Source organism: Pungitius pungitius, chromosome 9 (assembly GCF_949316345.1).
Source record: "Pungitius pungitius chromosome 9, fPunPun2.1, whole genome shotgun sequence".
NCBI classification, from domain to species: domain Eukaryota; kingdom Metazoa; phylum Chordata; class Actinopteri; order Perciformes; family Gasterosteidae; genus Pungitius; species Pungitius pungitius.
In genome coordinates, this window is record NC_084908.1 from 996750 (window position 1) to 1010988 (window position 14239).

General features: G+C 40.6%; 1 protein-coding gene across 3 annotated transcripts; it reads left to right on the forward strand.

Moving 5' to 3' along the window:
• The first annotated feature begins 1533 nt into the window (after window positions 1-1533).
• On the forward strand, window positions 1534-14239 carry shoc2 (SHOC2 leucine rich repeat scaffold protein). Of its 3 annotated transcripts, none has more exons than XM_037470899.2 (9): window positions 1534-1617; window positions 5415-6477; window positions 7445-7582; window positions 7676-7806; window positions 8318-8506; window positions 9127-9249; window positions 9452-9589; window positions 10744-10861; window positions 11980-14239. In XM_037470899.2, exons 2-9 carry the CDS (start codon window positions 5775-5777, stop codon window positions 12186-12188), a joined length of 1749 nt encoding a protein of 582 aa, XP_037326796.1. In that variant the 5' UTR covers window positions 1534-1617; window positions 5415-5774; the 3' UTR covers window positions 12189-14239. The 3 variants fall into 3 exon arrangements, with proteins under 3 accessions (XP_037326796.1, XP_037326797.1, XP_037326798.1); XM_037470900.2 differs by lacking the exon at window positions 1534-1617 and adding an exon at window positions 1646-1714; XM_037470901.2 differs by lacking the exon at window positions 1534-1617 and adding an exon at window positions 1736-2091.

Genomic DNA, 14239 nt, shown 5'->3' on the forward strand with positions numbered 1-14239 from the left:
TCATCTAACTAGCTGCTAATGCTGTCGTGTGTATTTTAGTGTTATTTACCAACACAAATAGAATAAAAAAAGAAGGAAATTAAGGGATCGCAGCCAGGCATGATTTGGTTTTACCGTTACAGGTTTAGTTTAGACTTAAGCACGTTTATCCGAACGGTGATCACATTAGAGGTTCCGGAAGAAGGGGGATAGTGAAATGACTTAAACTTTGACGATGCGTCTAATGTTAGGTCAGTTAGCGTTAATACATATCAGTAAAGCTTAACGTTATTGTTTGGCAGTCTGACACCGTAATAAAATCCAAACAGCCTGACATGAAAGGAAACATAAGATAACGTAGCACTGTCTTGTGGTGTATTTGTGAAATTTAGCTGCTATATTATGTTAAATTTTCACTTCTTTATCCCGTTTTCCACAGGGTGGTTAAAGCGAAAGCTTTCAGGTTGACAATACGTTATCTTAGGGCTATGTGAATGACTAGGACGTTTACATAAATATTAACTACTCGAACCTCGTAAATTTTAAAATTATAGGTAAATTGGCTGTTAACGTAAGCTCAACACAAAACTAGCCATCGCTAGCTGGGTTTAGCAGGTAGCAACACGCCATTTAACGTTACTCAGCGGTGGTTACGTCTCTTTTGACAGATAACCAGAGAAATGCACTGACCATACACTGCTATATATTTCCGTGTACGTGAGTGAACACGTTAAAAAGACTAAATAAAAAACGGAATCGTTTTCAATCACCTAAAGAGTTATAAAATAATCCCACCTTTAGCACTAGGAAGAGATTTAAAGGGTTGTCAAGTCAACTAAATCACGTGACCTTTTCCTCCGCGTCATTTTCTTCGTTGGTATTTTACGGCAGTACATTACCATTATATCACATTACTGCCCCCCTCTGGATCTATTACTATCACATCATCACAGAGGGTCCTTTTTTCTTCGCTTTTTTTCTCACCATTCACTGTAAATCCGTTTAAATAACAGTTTTGCACACATAGTAATACGTTTTAAGTGAATGTAGTGTACAATTTATGTATGTATGCACTTAAGTTTAGGCTACTTTATTCTTACATTACACTGCATTTCAGAGTAACGTTTTGTACTGTTCACTGATATAACAATTGGACAGCTATATTTAAGAATTTCTGTACATTATATCATTTCAAAATACGTAAAGTTCCACTTTTAAAATAACAAATATTTGCATTTATATATCTGTGTTAACTGTGTTGTTATTGAGAAGATAGTAAATATAAGATTTTTAACAAAATAAGTTACATTTCTTGGGAATGATCAGAGCAAACACACATTATTATGCAAAAAAATATTATTTTCAGAATTTTGCGTACACTATATTCTCTATTCAAGTATTATCTATTACCAACCTGAAACAAAGTAATAATATAAAAAGTAATTGTGTAAGATATATTGAACAAACCAAGCCAATGTTTTTTCTACGAATTTTTGATTGTATTTCAAAGTCTCGTGATAACATTGGTTCGGCGTGCGAATGACGCAGTTCGGTCGGTGGCGGCGGAGGGAGGGAGCGGAGCAGTAGTGTAGGACAAGAGGAGGAAGCAGAAAGGATGTCGGAGTCACACCTCTGAAGGTAAAACAGCGATATAATTACCCCATCAACAGTGGACGTGTTACCCCCACAGCCCCGCTATCTAGATACCACACCCCCGCAGCTTTCTTGTTACTGCGTGAGTAAACGTTTTAGTGTCATTTCGGGGGGGTGAGTACGAACGCACTCTTTTGTTCCGCTTCGGAATGGCCGCTGTTTTTTTCTCAGTGTTTTCTTTTTTTCCTCGGCGCATATTCAACACGGGAACGGGTTTGTCTGCCGTGTTGCAGTTAGTTTGCACCCTGTGTGCCGCAAGTGGCCGCTAAGCTCGGGAAAACAAATCCACCCAACGGCGGTCTTCCCTTCTGGTGTCCGCTGCCCGACGGCGTTCCGCTGGCTGCAGTAGAGGTTTCCTCCTCCCGGTCCACCTCACGGCTGATGGGTCGGTCCGTGTACGACAGCCGCTCTGCCCAGGGCCTACACTCCGCTAGCTCTGCTGAAAGCTAAACGCTGGATGTGCGTAAATATACCAGAAAAAAAGCCTCGAGAGCACCAGCACTGTGTCCTGCGAGCGGCGATTCACGTTTGTTGTGTCATGTCCCGTGAGACGTTGGCGTTTTTCCTCGTTTGAGTCGTTATCTTGCTGGTTGAAATGCTGTTAGCTGGTAGGCTAACTTGCTCGCTAGCTGACGTTAGCAAGTTAGCCGTCTGGCATCACTGACGTTTGCTTGGCTGTTGACGTTTATCTAAGCTGCTTTTATGTCCTTCCCTGGTAGTCGTTTCAGTAGGCCCAGCCTGTGCCTCTTTAGCCCCCTCGAGATGTGTATTGATACATTACGTTAGCTAACTTGCATATGTTGTCCCAGTTCCTTTTTCTAAGCTGGCTTAGCTAACGTTAGACATTTCCAGTCTACGTGAGTTGGCTAACGATACTTGGTAAACGTTAGTTAACGTTGACTGTTGCCCATGGTTTTAACTTATTACGTTGGGCAGCATTATTACTTTTCGCGTCTAGGTAGCGTCCTTTTTTGTCACAATAACGTTAGTGATAGTTCATTCAAACTGCGATTCCAACCCATACGTGCGTTCCTTAGGTAAGAATGTTGTCTACATCTATCAATTTCAAAAGGCTAATCGGTTTTCCCGACTTTGTTTCCAAAGATTTGTCGCCATCGAAGTGACCGCTAGATGCGTCCAGTGGATGGTCGAGTCGTAACGTTAGCAGACAGATGCCACCTCACCTCTGGTTTGCTCTCCACCCCAAATATTACACAGACGACCACTTTCACTGACGTGCCAGGTCATCATAATGTATATTCTTGCACTTGCTGTCAATCAGAAACCCAGAAGCCGTGTTTTTCTTTTTAGTACATGTCGTGATATTATAGCAATTCTACCGTAATATTTGCTTGACGGTATTCGGTGATGGGCGCACAGTGCTTACAGTGATGCATTTCTTATTGAATCCAGAAGGCATTGTAATGGACAAACAAAAGCAGGAGAACAGCCAGTGATACTTAGGCCTGTGTGCACTAGCATTGTCTGGGGGCCCAATATATCCCTGAAGGAAACCTCCTTCGTTTTTATGTGGTTTGCAAGTGCCATGAACTGTGTATTGGCACTTTATGGTGGTGTTAACGTTGATGATGACTATGCATTAGTGTTTCTCCGGAGCTGTACATGTTCAACCTTTTATTTGTATCTTTATAAATGATTACTATCGTCTTAATATAACTCTTTGAACATGTGCAAGTTTGGTCCTGGGGCTTGTCTTTTTTATTTTTGTTGTTTTGGTGTTGCACGTATTTAACAGATGCAACTAAGAGTATACCTGCTTTTGGTTTGGGAGAGATATTTGATTTTTATTTATCTTCCAATCAATATCCAAGAGCTTCTGCATGAGATACTTTTTTTGCCTAGACCTATAATATTAATACGATGGTCATAGATGTCAATTAAAGTTAAAATTGCTAAATCTATCCTTTTTTTCCCTGTTTGGTGTATTCTTAGGTTCAAGCAGAAAGTGGCAGAACTATTTTTTAGCTCAGAAATGAATCTTCTCGGATAACGGTTATATGCAGCTTGCTATAAACCATGTGATGTACCAGGACAGGGACTTGGAGAGTACAACCGTAAAAGGAAGTTGCTTGCAGTTTGGTTTAGATAGCTCCAGGAGTTGGGGTGGCCTGGTTGTTCTCATAATAATTTCAAACACAGGAATGCCCCTTGCAGTCAGGGTTTCGTGTTAACTTTCTTATTTATGAAGGTGTGAAAGAGCAGTGGATACCCTTTTTATTTACAGAACAGTCAGGCATTCTGTCATCTTAGGGTGCTGCTATTGATCCTACATTTATTTTTTTCTAAAAGTTTGCATGACCTGTTGTGGGAACTTCATGCTTTGAAGGCCATTTCTAAAGATTACTCCCAGAAGTCCTAACCTTTTCACTTAACTGTGATCCTGAGCCAAACCGGTCTCTTTTTGTCACAGCTTAGCTTGTACTAGTGCTGGAGAGCTTCAAACAGAGACCAGCAATAGAGACTTACCAGAGACCATGCAATTGTCATTTAGTTCCAAAAAGTTTTTTTGTGGTCTGTTGGTCTTTACAGCAGACATATGCAACATGCTTGTCGTGTTACAGGCTGTCTAAGGGATGGCTAACTATCCAAATGCATTAAAAGGTGGGGCTGTAGGCAAAGAGTAATGTCAACAACCGCTGGGCCATGTTTGTTTAGGAGTGGTAAGTTGGCGTCAGGTACATTCAGCAGCTTTGCTTGTACTTGCACATTGTGGTACTTACAACCCACCAAACCTGTTGAAGTGTTTCATGAACAAGGACGGATCTTATCGGGGTTTTGGGTCTCCTTTTGTTATTCTATTTATTTGGGTTTTTTCTTAACCCGTAACACGTCAGAGTTGAAGTTCGTTCAAATCATTGTTTACTCAAAAATATATTTATGATTTTTCATAAAAAGAATCTAAGTGTTGTCATAAAGGTTTTGATGTGCTCTTTTTCAAATTATTTCTTACCTGCATGAGAATATTTTAAACTAAAAACATCGGTGTGTGTGTGTGTGTGTTTGTCTTAAGTATTTGAAGCTGCTTATAGCTTTTTAAAATCTCACCTATTTATTTTTTGGTGGGCTGAGTTCTTGAATGTGGCCTGCCAGAGTAAATGCACATCAGATTTGGAAAGATAAAGCCTGATCCTTTTCAATACATTTTATCATAATAACATTTGCATTGTAGCATATCATTTAGTACATGAGGCATAGGACTGTCACACTCTTCAAATGTATGTGCAGCTGAGCACGTTTACATAGTGTGTTTTTCATCTCAATTAATTTGATTTCTTTTTGAAAAATAATTTCCTAGTTGGTTAGAGTATGACTGGAGAAATGTATTTTTGGAATATACAGGACTTACTCATTTTTTAAAATTATGTATCGGATGCAATAAAGGCAGTTTATTTGCATTTTCCCCATTCTTCTCTAACAGTGGAAGTATACTCCATATAATCAGATCGTTTTCATTAAATTGTGATGAGCAGTGTCTTTTTGTGAGAAACATTATGCGTTTTGGATGCACAAGGACAAAAAATCCAGAAGAAAATTTGTTGTTTCCTTTGGAAGCGATTAGTTTATATCTGTCTGGAAATTAACAGTAAATAATTAAGAATAAGCCTAAGGAACATTCTATCCATATTCTGAAACAACAGAAACATTGACAAATCTGTAGACCAGATAGGTTTCCAAGTGTCTTAATTCATAGTGCTGCAAATGTTAAATGTGAAAATGAAATTCTAAATACAAACTAAATGTGTTTTTATTTCTCCCAACAGCAACAACAGATTCCAAGGATTCTAAAATCTATGAAGATCATTGAAGCCTGAAATAACTTGCATCTGAAGTTCCAGGGATTGTATGCTGTTCAAACACTAAAGCATGTGGCCCATGGGTGCCATAGTCCAGCTACTTCAAAGGATTTTTTCTCCCATGGCATTTTAACAGAATATCTCAAAAACTTGGGGTCACAAGTCTTTTTTTTAATATTTTTTAAAGGAGAAATCATAACTGCGTGGGTCTGTACAGGGATGTTTCCTTTAAGGGCCTTCTTGGCTGACCGTCTCCTTTCCCTGAAAAAGTAACCTGACAATAGAGACTCCCATGTGCAACTCTGCTGGAGACTCGATAGCGTCGACATGAGTAGTACTTTAGGCAAAGAAAAAGATTTGAAAGAAAAGGACCCCAAAGGTGGTCCAGCGGGGAAAGAAAGGGAAAAGGAGGCCAGGGCTCTAGCCGGCTTAGTCAAGGATGGGGGCAAAGAAACCAAGACCAAAGGGAAAGACCCCAAAGAAGGAAAGAAGGACACCAGCAGCTCCACGCCGGGCGTTGCCTTCTCCGTCGACAACACGATAAAGCGGCCGAACCCGGCCGCCGGTACGCGCAAGAAGTCCAGCAACGCTGATGTGATCAAAGAGCTCAACAAGTGCCGGGAGGAGAACTCAATGAGACTGGACCTATCGAAGCGGTCCATTCACATCCTGCCCAGCTCCATCAAGGAGCTCACGCAGCTGGCTGAACTCTACCTATACAGCAACAAGCTGCAGAGCCTGCCGGCAGAGGTTGGCTGCCTGTCGGGGCTGGTCACTTTAGCCCTGAGCGAGAACTCCCTGACCAGCTTGCCCGACTCCCTGGACTCTCTTAAGAAGCTCCGGATGCTCGACCTCCGGCACAATAAGCTGAGGGAGATACCGGCTGTCGTCTACCGGCTGACGTCTCTTACCACGCTGTACTTGCGCTTCAACCGCATCACGGCGGTGGAGAGGGACATCCGAAACTTGTCTAAGCTCACTATGCTCAGCATCCGGGAGAACAAGATCAAACAGCTGCCTGCAGAGATTGGTGAGCAGGACCTATGTACTAAGATCCCCGGTGGCGTCCTTGTTAATGCTATGTTCACTTCAGTGCATTTATTTATGAGAATATGAAATGTAATGCGATATTTGACAGTAAATTAAACCATCGTATCACACCGGTCGTATTGTACTACACCGTAATTATGTCACAATCAAAGAGCTCATTTCGATGCATAACAAGTGGTCTATTTTTATAGTTTAGGTAGGCTCACATTTTCCTGATTATGTAAGTTTAGTAATATTTGGAATGAAAGAGTTTTATCTGTAATGGTAATTACTCTTTTTACTTCAGTAAAAAGTAGTTCTTCAACAGGTATCTGTCACTGGCTCAGTCGGTGTCTGCCCGCACTTTCATTTGAATCCCATTGTGGCTTCCTCCTCCTGCTCATTTGTCACTTAAAAATACTCCGCCTTAGCTTCAGTCAGATGATGGTTTCTTAGTTCTCGGGCTGTCACAATAACTACTTTTTGTTGTGTGATTTCTGTACCAAAAAACGAATTGTCATAAACAATATTGAAATAGATTTTTTTCAGAATATTTAGACATTAGAATTAGAAAATATCCCAAATAAATAAAACAAATAAGTGCAGGGACAGTGGGCGAGGTTGGCCCAGGGGCATCAACCGTCGGCAGGGCGACGTGCTCCGTGACTGCTGGGAGAGGCGGGGCTCGTTCACATTGATTTGCTCTCCTCTCTCAGAAAGGTTCCCACACCTGAAGAGTGTGGCTTTTGAAACCAAGTCCATTTGGGCTTATCCTCACTGGCTCGGCTGTAGATGTTACGAAAGGAACACTTCATAAGACAGTGGGTTTGCACTGCTGGCATCAGGGTGTTGTGAAGAGGCAATGAGATGAATGAATGTGTTTCCTCAGTGCAGCAGAGGGTGTGTCACTGAAAGTGCTTTCGTCTTAGATTAGATAATGTATGAATTCGGTGTCCATTTCTCTGCAGGGGAGCTATGCAACCTCATAACTCTGGATGTGGCCCATAACCAGCTGGAGCACCTACCCAAGGAGATTGGGAATTGCACACAGATAACCAACCTCGACTTGCAGCACAATGAGCTCTTGGACCTCCCAGAGACTATAGGTAATTTGTTTGTAATGTGATGATATAAGCAGAGGTATCGTGTAACGGTTAAAAAAATGTAACTATGGATGTGTTGTTCTTTTGTCTTTGTAGGCAACCTGGCAAGCATAAATCGCTTAGGTCTTCGATACAATAGATTGTCGGCCATCCCTCGATCGTTAGCCAAATGTCGAGAGCTTGAGGAGCTGAACCTGGAAAACAACAACATTTCAGTGTTGCCAGAGGTTGGTGGAAACGTTTAAAATTCATTTTATTTTTCTAACCGTTCCTCTAGAAATTTCAATATAGCGCAATTTCACTACAGAAGAAATTTAAGACTACCTTTCCTATATGACAGGTCTAACGTTTATTTTTTATTTTTTTTAGACAAAATAAATCGCTGTATCTTCTGTGTATTCTTTTTTTTTTACACTACGACATGTCATTTCTGTGTCTACGTGATACAAGCCTCCCTTTGACCGACAAAGACAACCAATGTTTGGATGAGGCCATTGTGCAATGGTTTATCATTTATTAAAAGTTGATCCTAACACAAATCCCAGGCTATAAACTCACATCCGTACCAATTGGTTTCTGCAAATCTGGATCAGCGAAACGGCGCCCCTTAATGAGAAGGTTGGCGGTTCCCTGACTGTTCTAGGACATGCCGATGTGTCTGTGTGCTAGAAGCTTTGAGTGGTCGAGAGACCAGAAAAACGCTACACTAATACAAATCCATTTGTTGTGCTTGACCAGGGTTTACTGTCAAGTTTGGTGAATCTGACAAGTCTGACATTGGCGAGGAACTGCTTCCAATCGTACCCCGTGGGTGGACCGTCCCAGTTCTCCACCATCTATTCCCTCAACATGGAGCACAACCGCATCAACAAGATCCCCTTTGGCATCTTTTCCAGGGCCAAAGTGTTGAGCAAGCTCAACATGAAGGTGTGTGTGTGGAATGTATATTTGTATTTAACACATTGAACACGTCAGCTGGTTCTAACATTTTCATAACAGAGTAGAAACTATGCTGAATTTGAATGTTTTAAATCTTCCCCAAAGTGAAACGAGAGGAATAGAAATGAGGTTAAAGATCCTTTGTCTCGTAGGTCTCTGGTATTGTAACTGAGCTGAAAAGGTCAATATAATCATATTCTTAAAACCATAAGGTGTCTTCATTGTTTTAAATAACCTAATTTGTGTGTACCATTTAAGAGTGTCATTGTTCATTGGGGGAGAATGAAGGTCCCATTGGGAACAAATTCAGAAAGAACACGTGTGTTACACGCCAGTTGAGCCAATTAAATTCAACACCGTAGCGTGTTTTGTGTTTATTTTTATTTTTTTATCTCGGCTGTTGATATGAAGTAAGGCGGACTGTTGAGGTTTGTTTTGGCCTGAAGCCAGACATACACCTGGGCTCCTGCTGGGTGTAGTTTGGGTCTCCGCTGGGACCTCTTATCCCAGTGCCAGGTGACGGAGCTGCTCTGCTGAGCCTCGGGAACAGAACTATCCTCGTGTTCACTCTGAATCGTCCCTTACTGGTGTGCCATTGTCTTTTTCAGGACAACCAGTTAACGTCTCTGCCGTTGGACTTTGGCACATGGACCAGCATGGTTGAGCTTAACCTGGCAACCAATCAGCTGACGAAGATCCCCGAGGACGTGTGTGGTTTGGTCTCTCTGGAGGTGAGTTGTTTATTTGGCCTGCAAATCTCATTACAGATTTTCTTTTGTGTGTCATTAGGTTTAGAGATGTTTATTTAGCAGCTCTAGCGCATGTTTTACTTTTGATTTTTAATAAAAATGGATAACTGCTGCTTTATGGCTGAGACATGATTGTGACTGTTTCTTTAGACCTGTTTCTGAAGAACTATTGTTGTCTTCACAGGTGTTAATTCTATCCAATAATCTTCTCAAGAAGTTACCACACGGTATTGGAAACTTGAGAAAGCTGCGGGAGCTCGACTTGGAGGAAAACAAGTTGGAGAGTCTACCTAATGAAATTGCTTATCTGAAAGATGTCCAGGTACGTTTTCAATCAAATCTGTTCCCTCTGTCTCACCCACACTTCAGCCTTTTGGTTTTGTCTTTAACACAATGATGTACAATGGATGTACAATGGATACAACTAGGGTAGAACATTTATATTTACTGACTGAAACTTGTGAAATAACATTGAGCCTTTAGTTAAAAAAATATACTTGTATGGGCTTCCTGTAATATGCATCAAATGGAAGCTATTAGGCAGTAGTCTACACATTCAAAGTCTTTCTTAGATTTTCTTTGAACCAAAATGAACAGAAAACATAAATCAGACTCATTAAATTTTTTTTATTTCTTGGTAGTTTCTAGTGTGAAGTGATGTCAAACAGCTTGACTTTTCTGCAGAACGTCTTTGCATCCAATTCAGTTTCCACAGTTGGCTCTCTGTTATGGAGCTGATTACTCCAAGCTTCTGTAAAAACAAAGAACACATTTACACCTTGAACAGTCAACTACAGTCTCAACTAATTGTATTTTACCCAAATAGAGGATTGGCTGTTAACCAGAAGATGGTAGTAAGGGAGGAGAGGAGAAACATCTCTCACTGACTGCACGCTGTCCAACGCTAGCTAACGTTAGCTAGCAAGCAAGCCTTCGTATCTATCAACTTTAGTTAAATAGCTAATCAGAGCTATGTAACGTAACAGGCTCCTGACAGACAGTTAACTAAGTTTATTATCTTGAAATGATTTATTTGATGAATAGTTTTTGCCCCTCTCCTCGTGATATCGGGGCAAAATGATATTTCTTCAGGGCAAATTTGGCCCTTTGCCCTTGTGTATTTGAATACAACATATGTTGGAACCTTTTGTTCTTTTAAGGAATTTGAAGGCGTTTGGTTGTGGCTTGTCTTCATTTAATGGCTGATGAGGCCTGTAAGAAAAACCGCTTTGGCCTACGGCTGTATTATTATTATTATTATTATTATTATCCTCAAGCACAAAACGGAGCCTTATCCGAGGCTGTATACAAAGCATTAGTAGTTTTAAAGGAACATCAACTTGATGAATCATGCACACGAGGACAGCGGCGATGGATAAAACTGAATCCATCGTTGAATCGTTATTTTAATTCTTTTCTCATTTCAACAAACCTTTGGTGCACTTTTATAAACTGGGTTTTTACTCTTTTATTTAGAAATTGGTGTTGACAAATAATCAGCTGACCACGTTACCCAGAGGCATCGGCCACCTCACCAACCTGACTCATCTGGGTTTGGGGGAGAACCTGCTCCAGCACCTCCCAGAGGAGATTGGTAAGTACGTCCCTCAAACCCCACATCACAGGGCTGAGGGTGGCGCTGATCCTGGGACGCTTCGTTGTGGGTCAACTCTATGAGACAAGTCAAAACACAATCTTGAAATTTCTATTTAAACCCACCATCAATGTGTGAACAGCACATTTTTAGTAAAGGGCCCAAGTTGGCTTAATAATCTAACGTTATCCATTTTTATTTTTGTCAACCATATTTGAAAAATTAGTGCTGCCTTTATTAAATATTATAATTTACATATTCTTTTTAGCTTTTGGAATTCAAAATATATCATTGTTTCCCATGTAAAAGCCGATGGGATTTAAGAGCTTAACCGTTGGGCCCAGCTGTGACCCCCCCCCCCCCCCCTCTGAGCCATCGGTCCAGTGGGGCTTCACTCGTCAGGGTCAGAGTTAATTCAGAGATTAAAGAAGAACAAGCTAAAGGTGGGTGTATTTTTAGAGAATTCAGACTTGACCCAGAAGTCCAGCACACTTGTAGATAAAGATTAGGCTGCACTTGTGTAGTGATGTCATTGATCGGGGAAGCTTATTAGAAAATATCCCACATAAATAATGACCATGATGTGTGGTTCATATCAGAAATAGTTATGGAACTTGGTTCTGCTTAGTTGTATCTTTGCCTCCCGATGTTAAAACACAAGAAGCTTGCCAACAGATTATTTTACATCATTTCAACAAGCTGGATAACCCAACACCATCTAGCTGCTTGATGAACTGTAATCTTTGCATAGCTTTTTAAAAATGATGTTATCTAGAAGGTAAATTTGGTATCTCTTAAGTATTTAAAATGACATTTTCAACATGGCTTCAGTGTGGTATGTGGGGTAGGTTTGCTTCTACTAATGGTTTTTAAAAGAGTTTGACTTACACGCATTCTGACATGTGGGGAAAAAACGTTTTTTATGGTGTTTAATAAACGAGCAGCTTCAAATGTAAAAGTAAAGAAACCATTTAGGCCGATGGCAGGTAGCAAGCCACCGTGCACGCGCCGCCCTGTGGAGCAGATTGGTTCATGGATGCACTGTGGTTGTTTTTTTTTGGCTTGTCCCGATGTACCCCCCAGCCCCCTGACTAACTGCCACCTACGTCTGTCCTCAGGTACGCTGGAGAACCTGGAGGAACTGTACCTCAACGACAATCCCAACCTGCACAGCCTACCGTTCGAGCTGGCCCTCTGCAGCAAGCTGTCCATCATGAGCATCGAGAACTGTCCCCTCAGCCACCTGCCGCCGCAGATCGTGGCGGGGGGGCCCTCCTTCATCATCCAGTTCCTGAAGATGCAGGGACCGTACCGTGCCATGGTCTGAGCCGCTCTAAACCGTCTCGCCTGCCTGTCCCCATTAGGTGTGTCGTGCACTGTAAAGAAAACGGACTCGCCACAATCAGTGGCTACGAGAAGAGGAGGAGGAGGAGGAGGAAGAGAATGTTTATTTCATCATCCTTGAATAGAAAAATTATTGGGGATTTTGACTGAGTTACCCCGGAGTGGAACTCTGCCCCCCCCCCCCCTCCCTGCCCCTTTTTCATTCTGAATCATACAAGAGGAAAATATTTCCATCTCTTTGCCAAAACTGAAGATATATAACGTTATATATATTGAGTAACTGTGAGCTAAGTGGCAAGTCTTTTAACCATATAAACTGTACTCCCATTGCCAATATATTTACAGTAATTACAAGCATCTATTATGTGAGCAAGGATACAATTGTATGCAAAAAAACAAACAATTTTTGGAACTTCACATTTACTGCTGCTGCCGGGATTTTAACTTTGTCATTTTGTTGTATTTTCTTTTGATATTCACTTTCTTTAACATCACCTTTGCTCACGATAACTTATGTTACTGCTTGTTGACCACAGTGAACAAAGGTCTAATGATGGCTTGTTTATACTTTCTTTTCTTTTACATTTTTTATGTTTAAATACTGTGCCTATATTTAGAGTGATCCAGTGGTTCATTTCTAAACACAATTGTCTATGAGAATACAAAGATATAAATTATTTCAAAACTTTTTTTTTTTATCATTACTGCAGTTTAAGTTTCTTCTTCTTCTCCTCCTGCGATATCAGTTGTAAAATAAGGTAGTTGGTGAACTGAGAGCTTTTTAACAAATGGCAGCAGTATTTGTTAAACATTGCGCTAGTAATGTATACATATGAAATATGCCAATCACACACGCTCACTAAAAAGCAAGGTGGACTTGTCTCTGAAATGGTAGGTGCAGCCCCCTCCCCCCCCCCCCCCCTCTATATTGCTTTTGTGTGAAGAAAAAAAAAAAAGAGAAAAGTCAAACCTACACAGGTGATGGGATACATGATGATGATGTTTTTATATGTGTATACAAATCCTGGTGGTTGCCTTCAGTGCAATTTTAGTTCTGTTTACTTGTTTGATATTATCTTCAGTGTTGGGCTGCATAGCTGTCATTCAATTGATCTTTCGATTGACCAACATATCAAGCATATTTTTGAAAGACGTGATCTTGGTCTCTGGAGCAGGTGAGTTGTTTTGGAGCTTCGAATGAGGTTTGATATTAAATCATCGACAGGTAACACTTCCTTACTTGGTTTAATATTTTTTTGTTTTGACATGTTTCCTAAGAATCATAATCACATGATGGAAAATGTTCACTTTATTTAGATCAACACTTTCCATATATAAATATGTGTATGTTTGGATACATGTATGTGTATATATATATATGGTTTCTCCTTCCCCCCCCCCCCCCCCCCCCCCCATTTGTCCCACACTGTCCCAGCAATGCTGCTGCTCTTATGCACTTTTACAACAGATACATTGGCATCCTCTATATTAAATAAATACACACCGTAGCCTTTTATTGGTTATTTTAAAATGGGACATTTTGTTTCATTAAGTATTTTATCAGTTAAACCAACCGTTAACATGTCAATTTGAATCAAATAGAAATGTGAAGTTTAGCGAGCTCCGATTAGTGGTTTTTCTTTGGGGAAGTTGTATCCTGTCGATCTTAATTAAAAGGAATTTGCTCTCTATTTGTAAAAGGGTTTTTGTGGCTAAGATGTTTTTTAAAGTTCCCATATCCTGCTCTTATTTGCAAGTGAAATGGCTTTTTGCAGTTCGGATCAGCAATGTTCATTTTAAACAAATGTATGAAGTGTTTTCTTTTTTCTAAATGATGAAATGTGTATTCATTTAGTATTATTTCAAGTGACTGTACATTAAAAATCCCAACAAAATGTAATCCAATAACTTTTTTTTTTGTTGCGTCCCAGCTCTATATTCAATCATGATCCTTTTGGTTCGACACGTTTTTGCAGCAGCAGCTTGGTGCGTTTTATTGAGCTGTGGTTTGGCCTGAGTGAGTGAGTGAGTGAG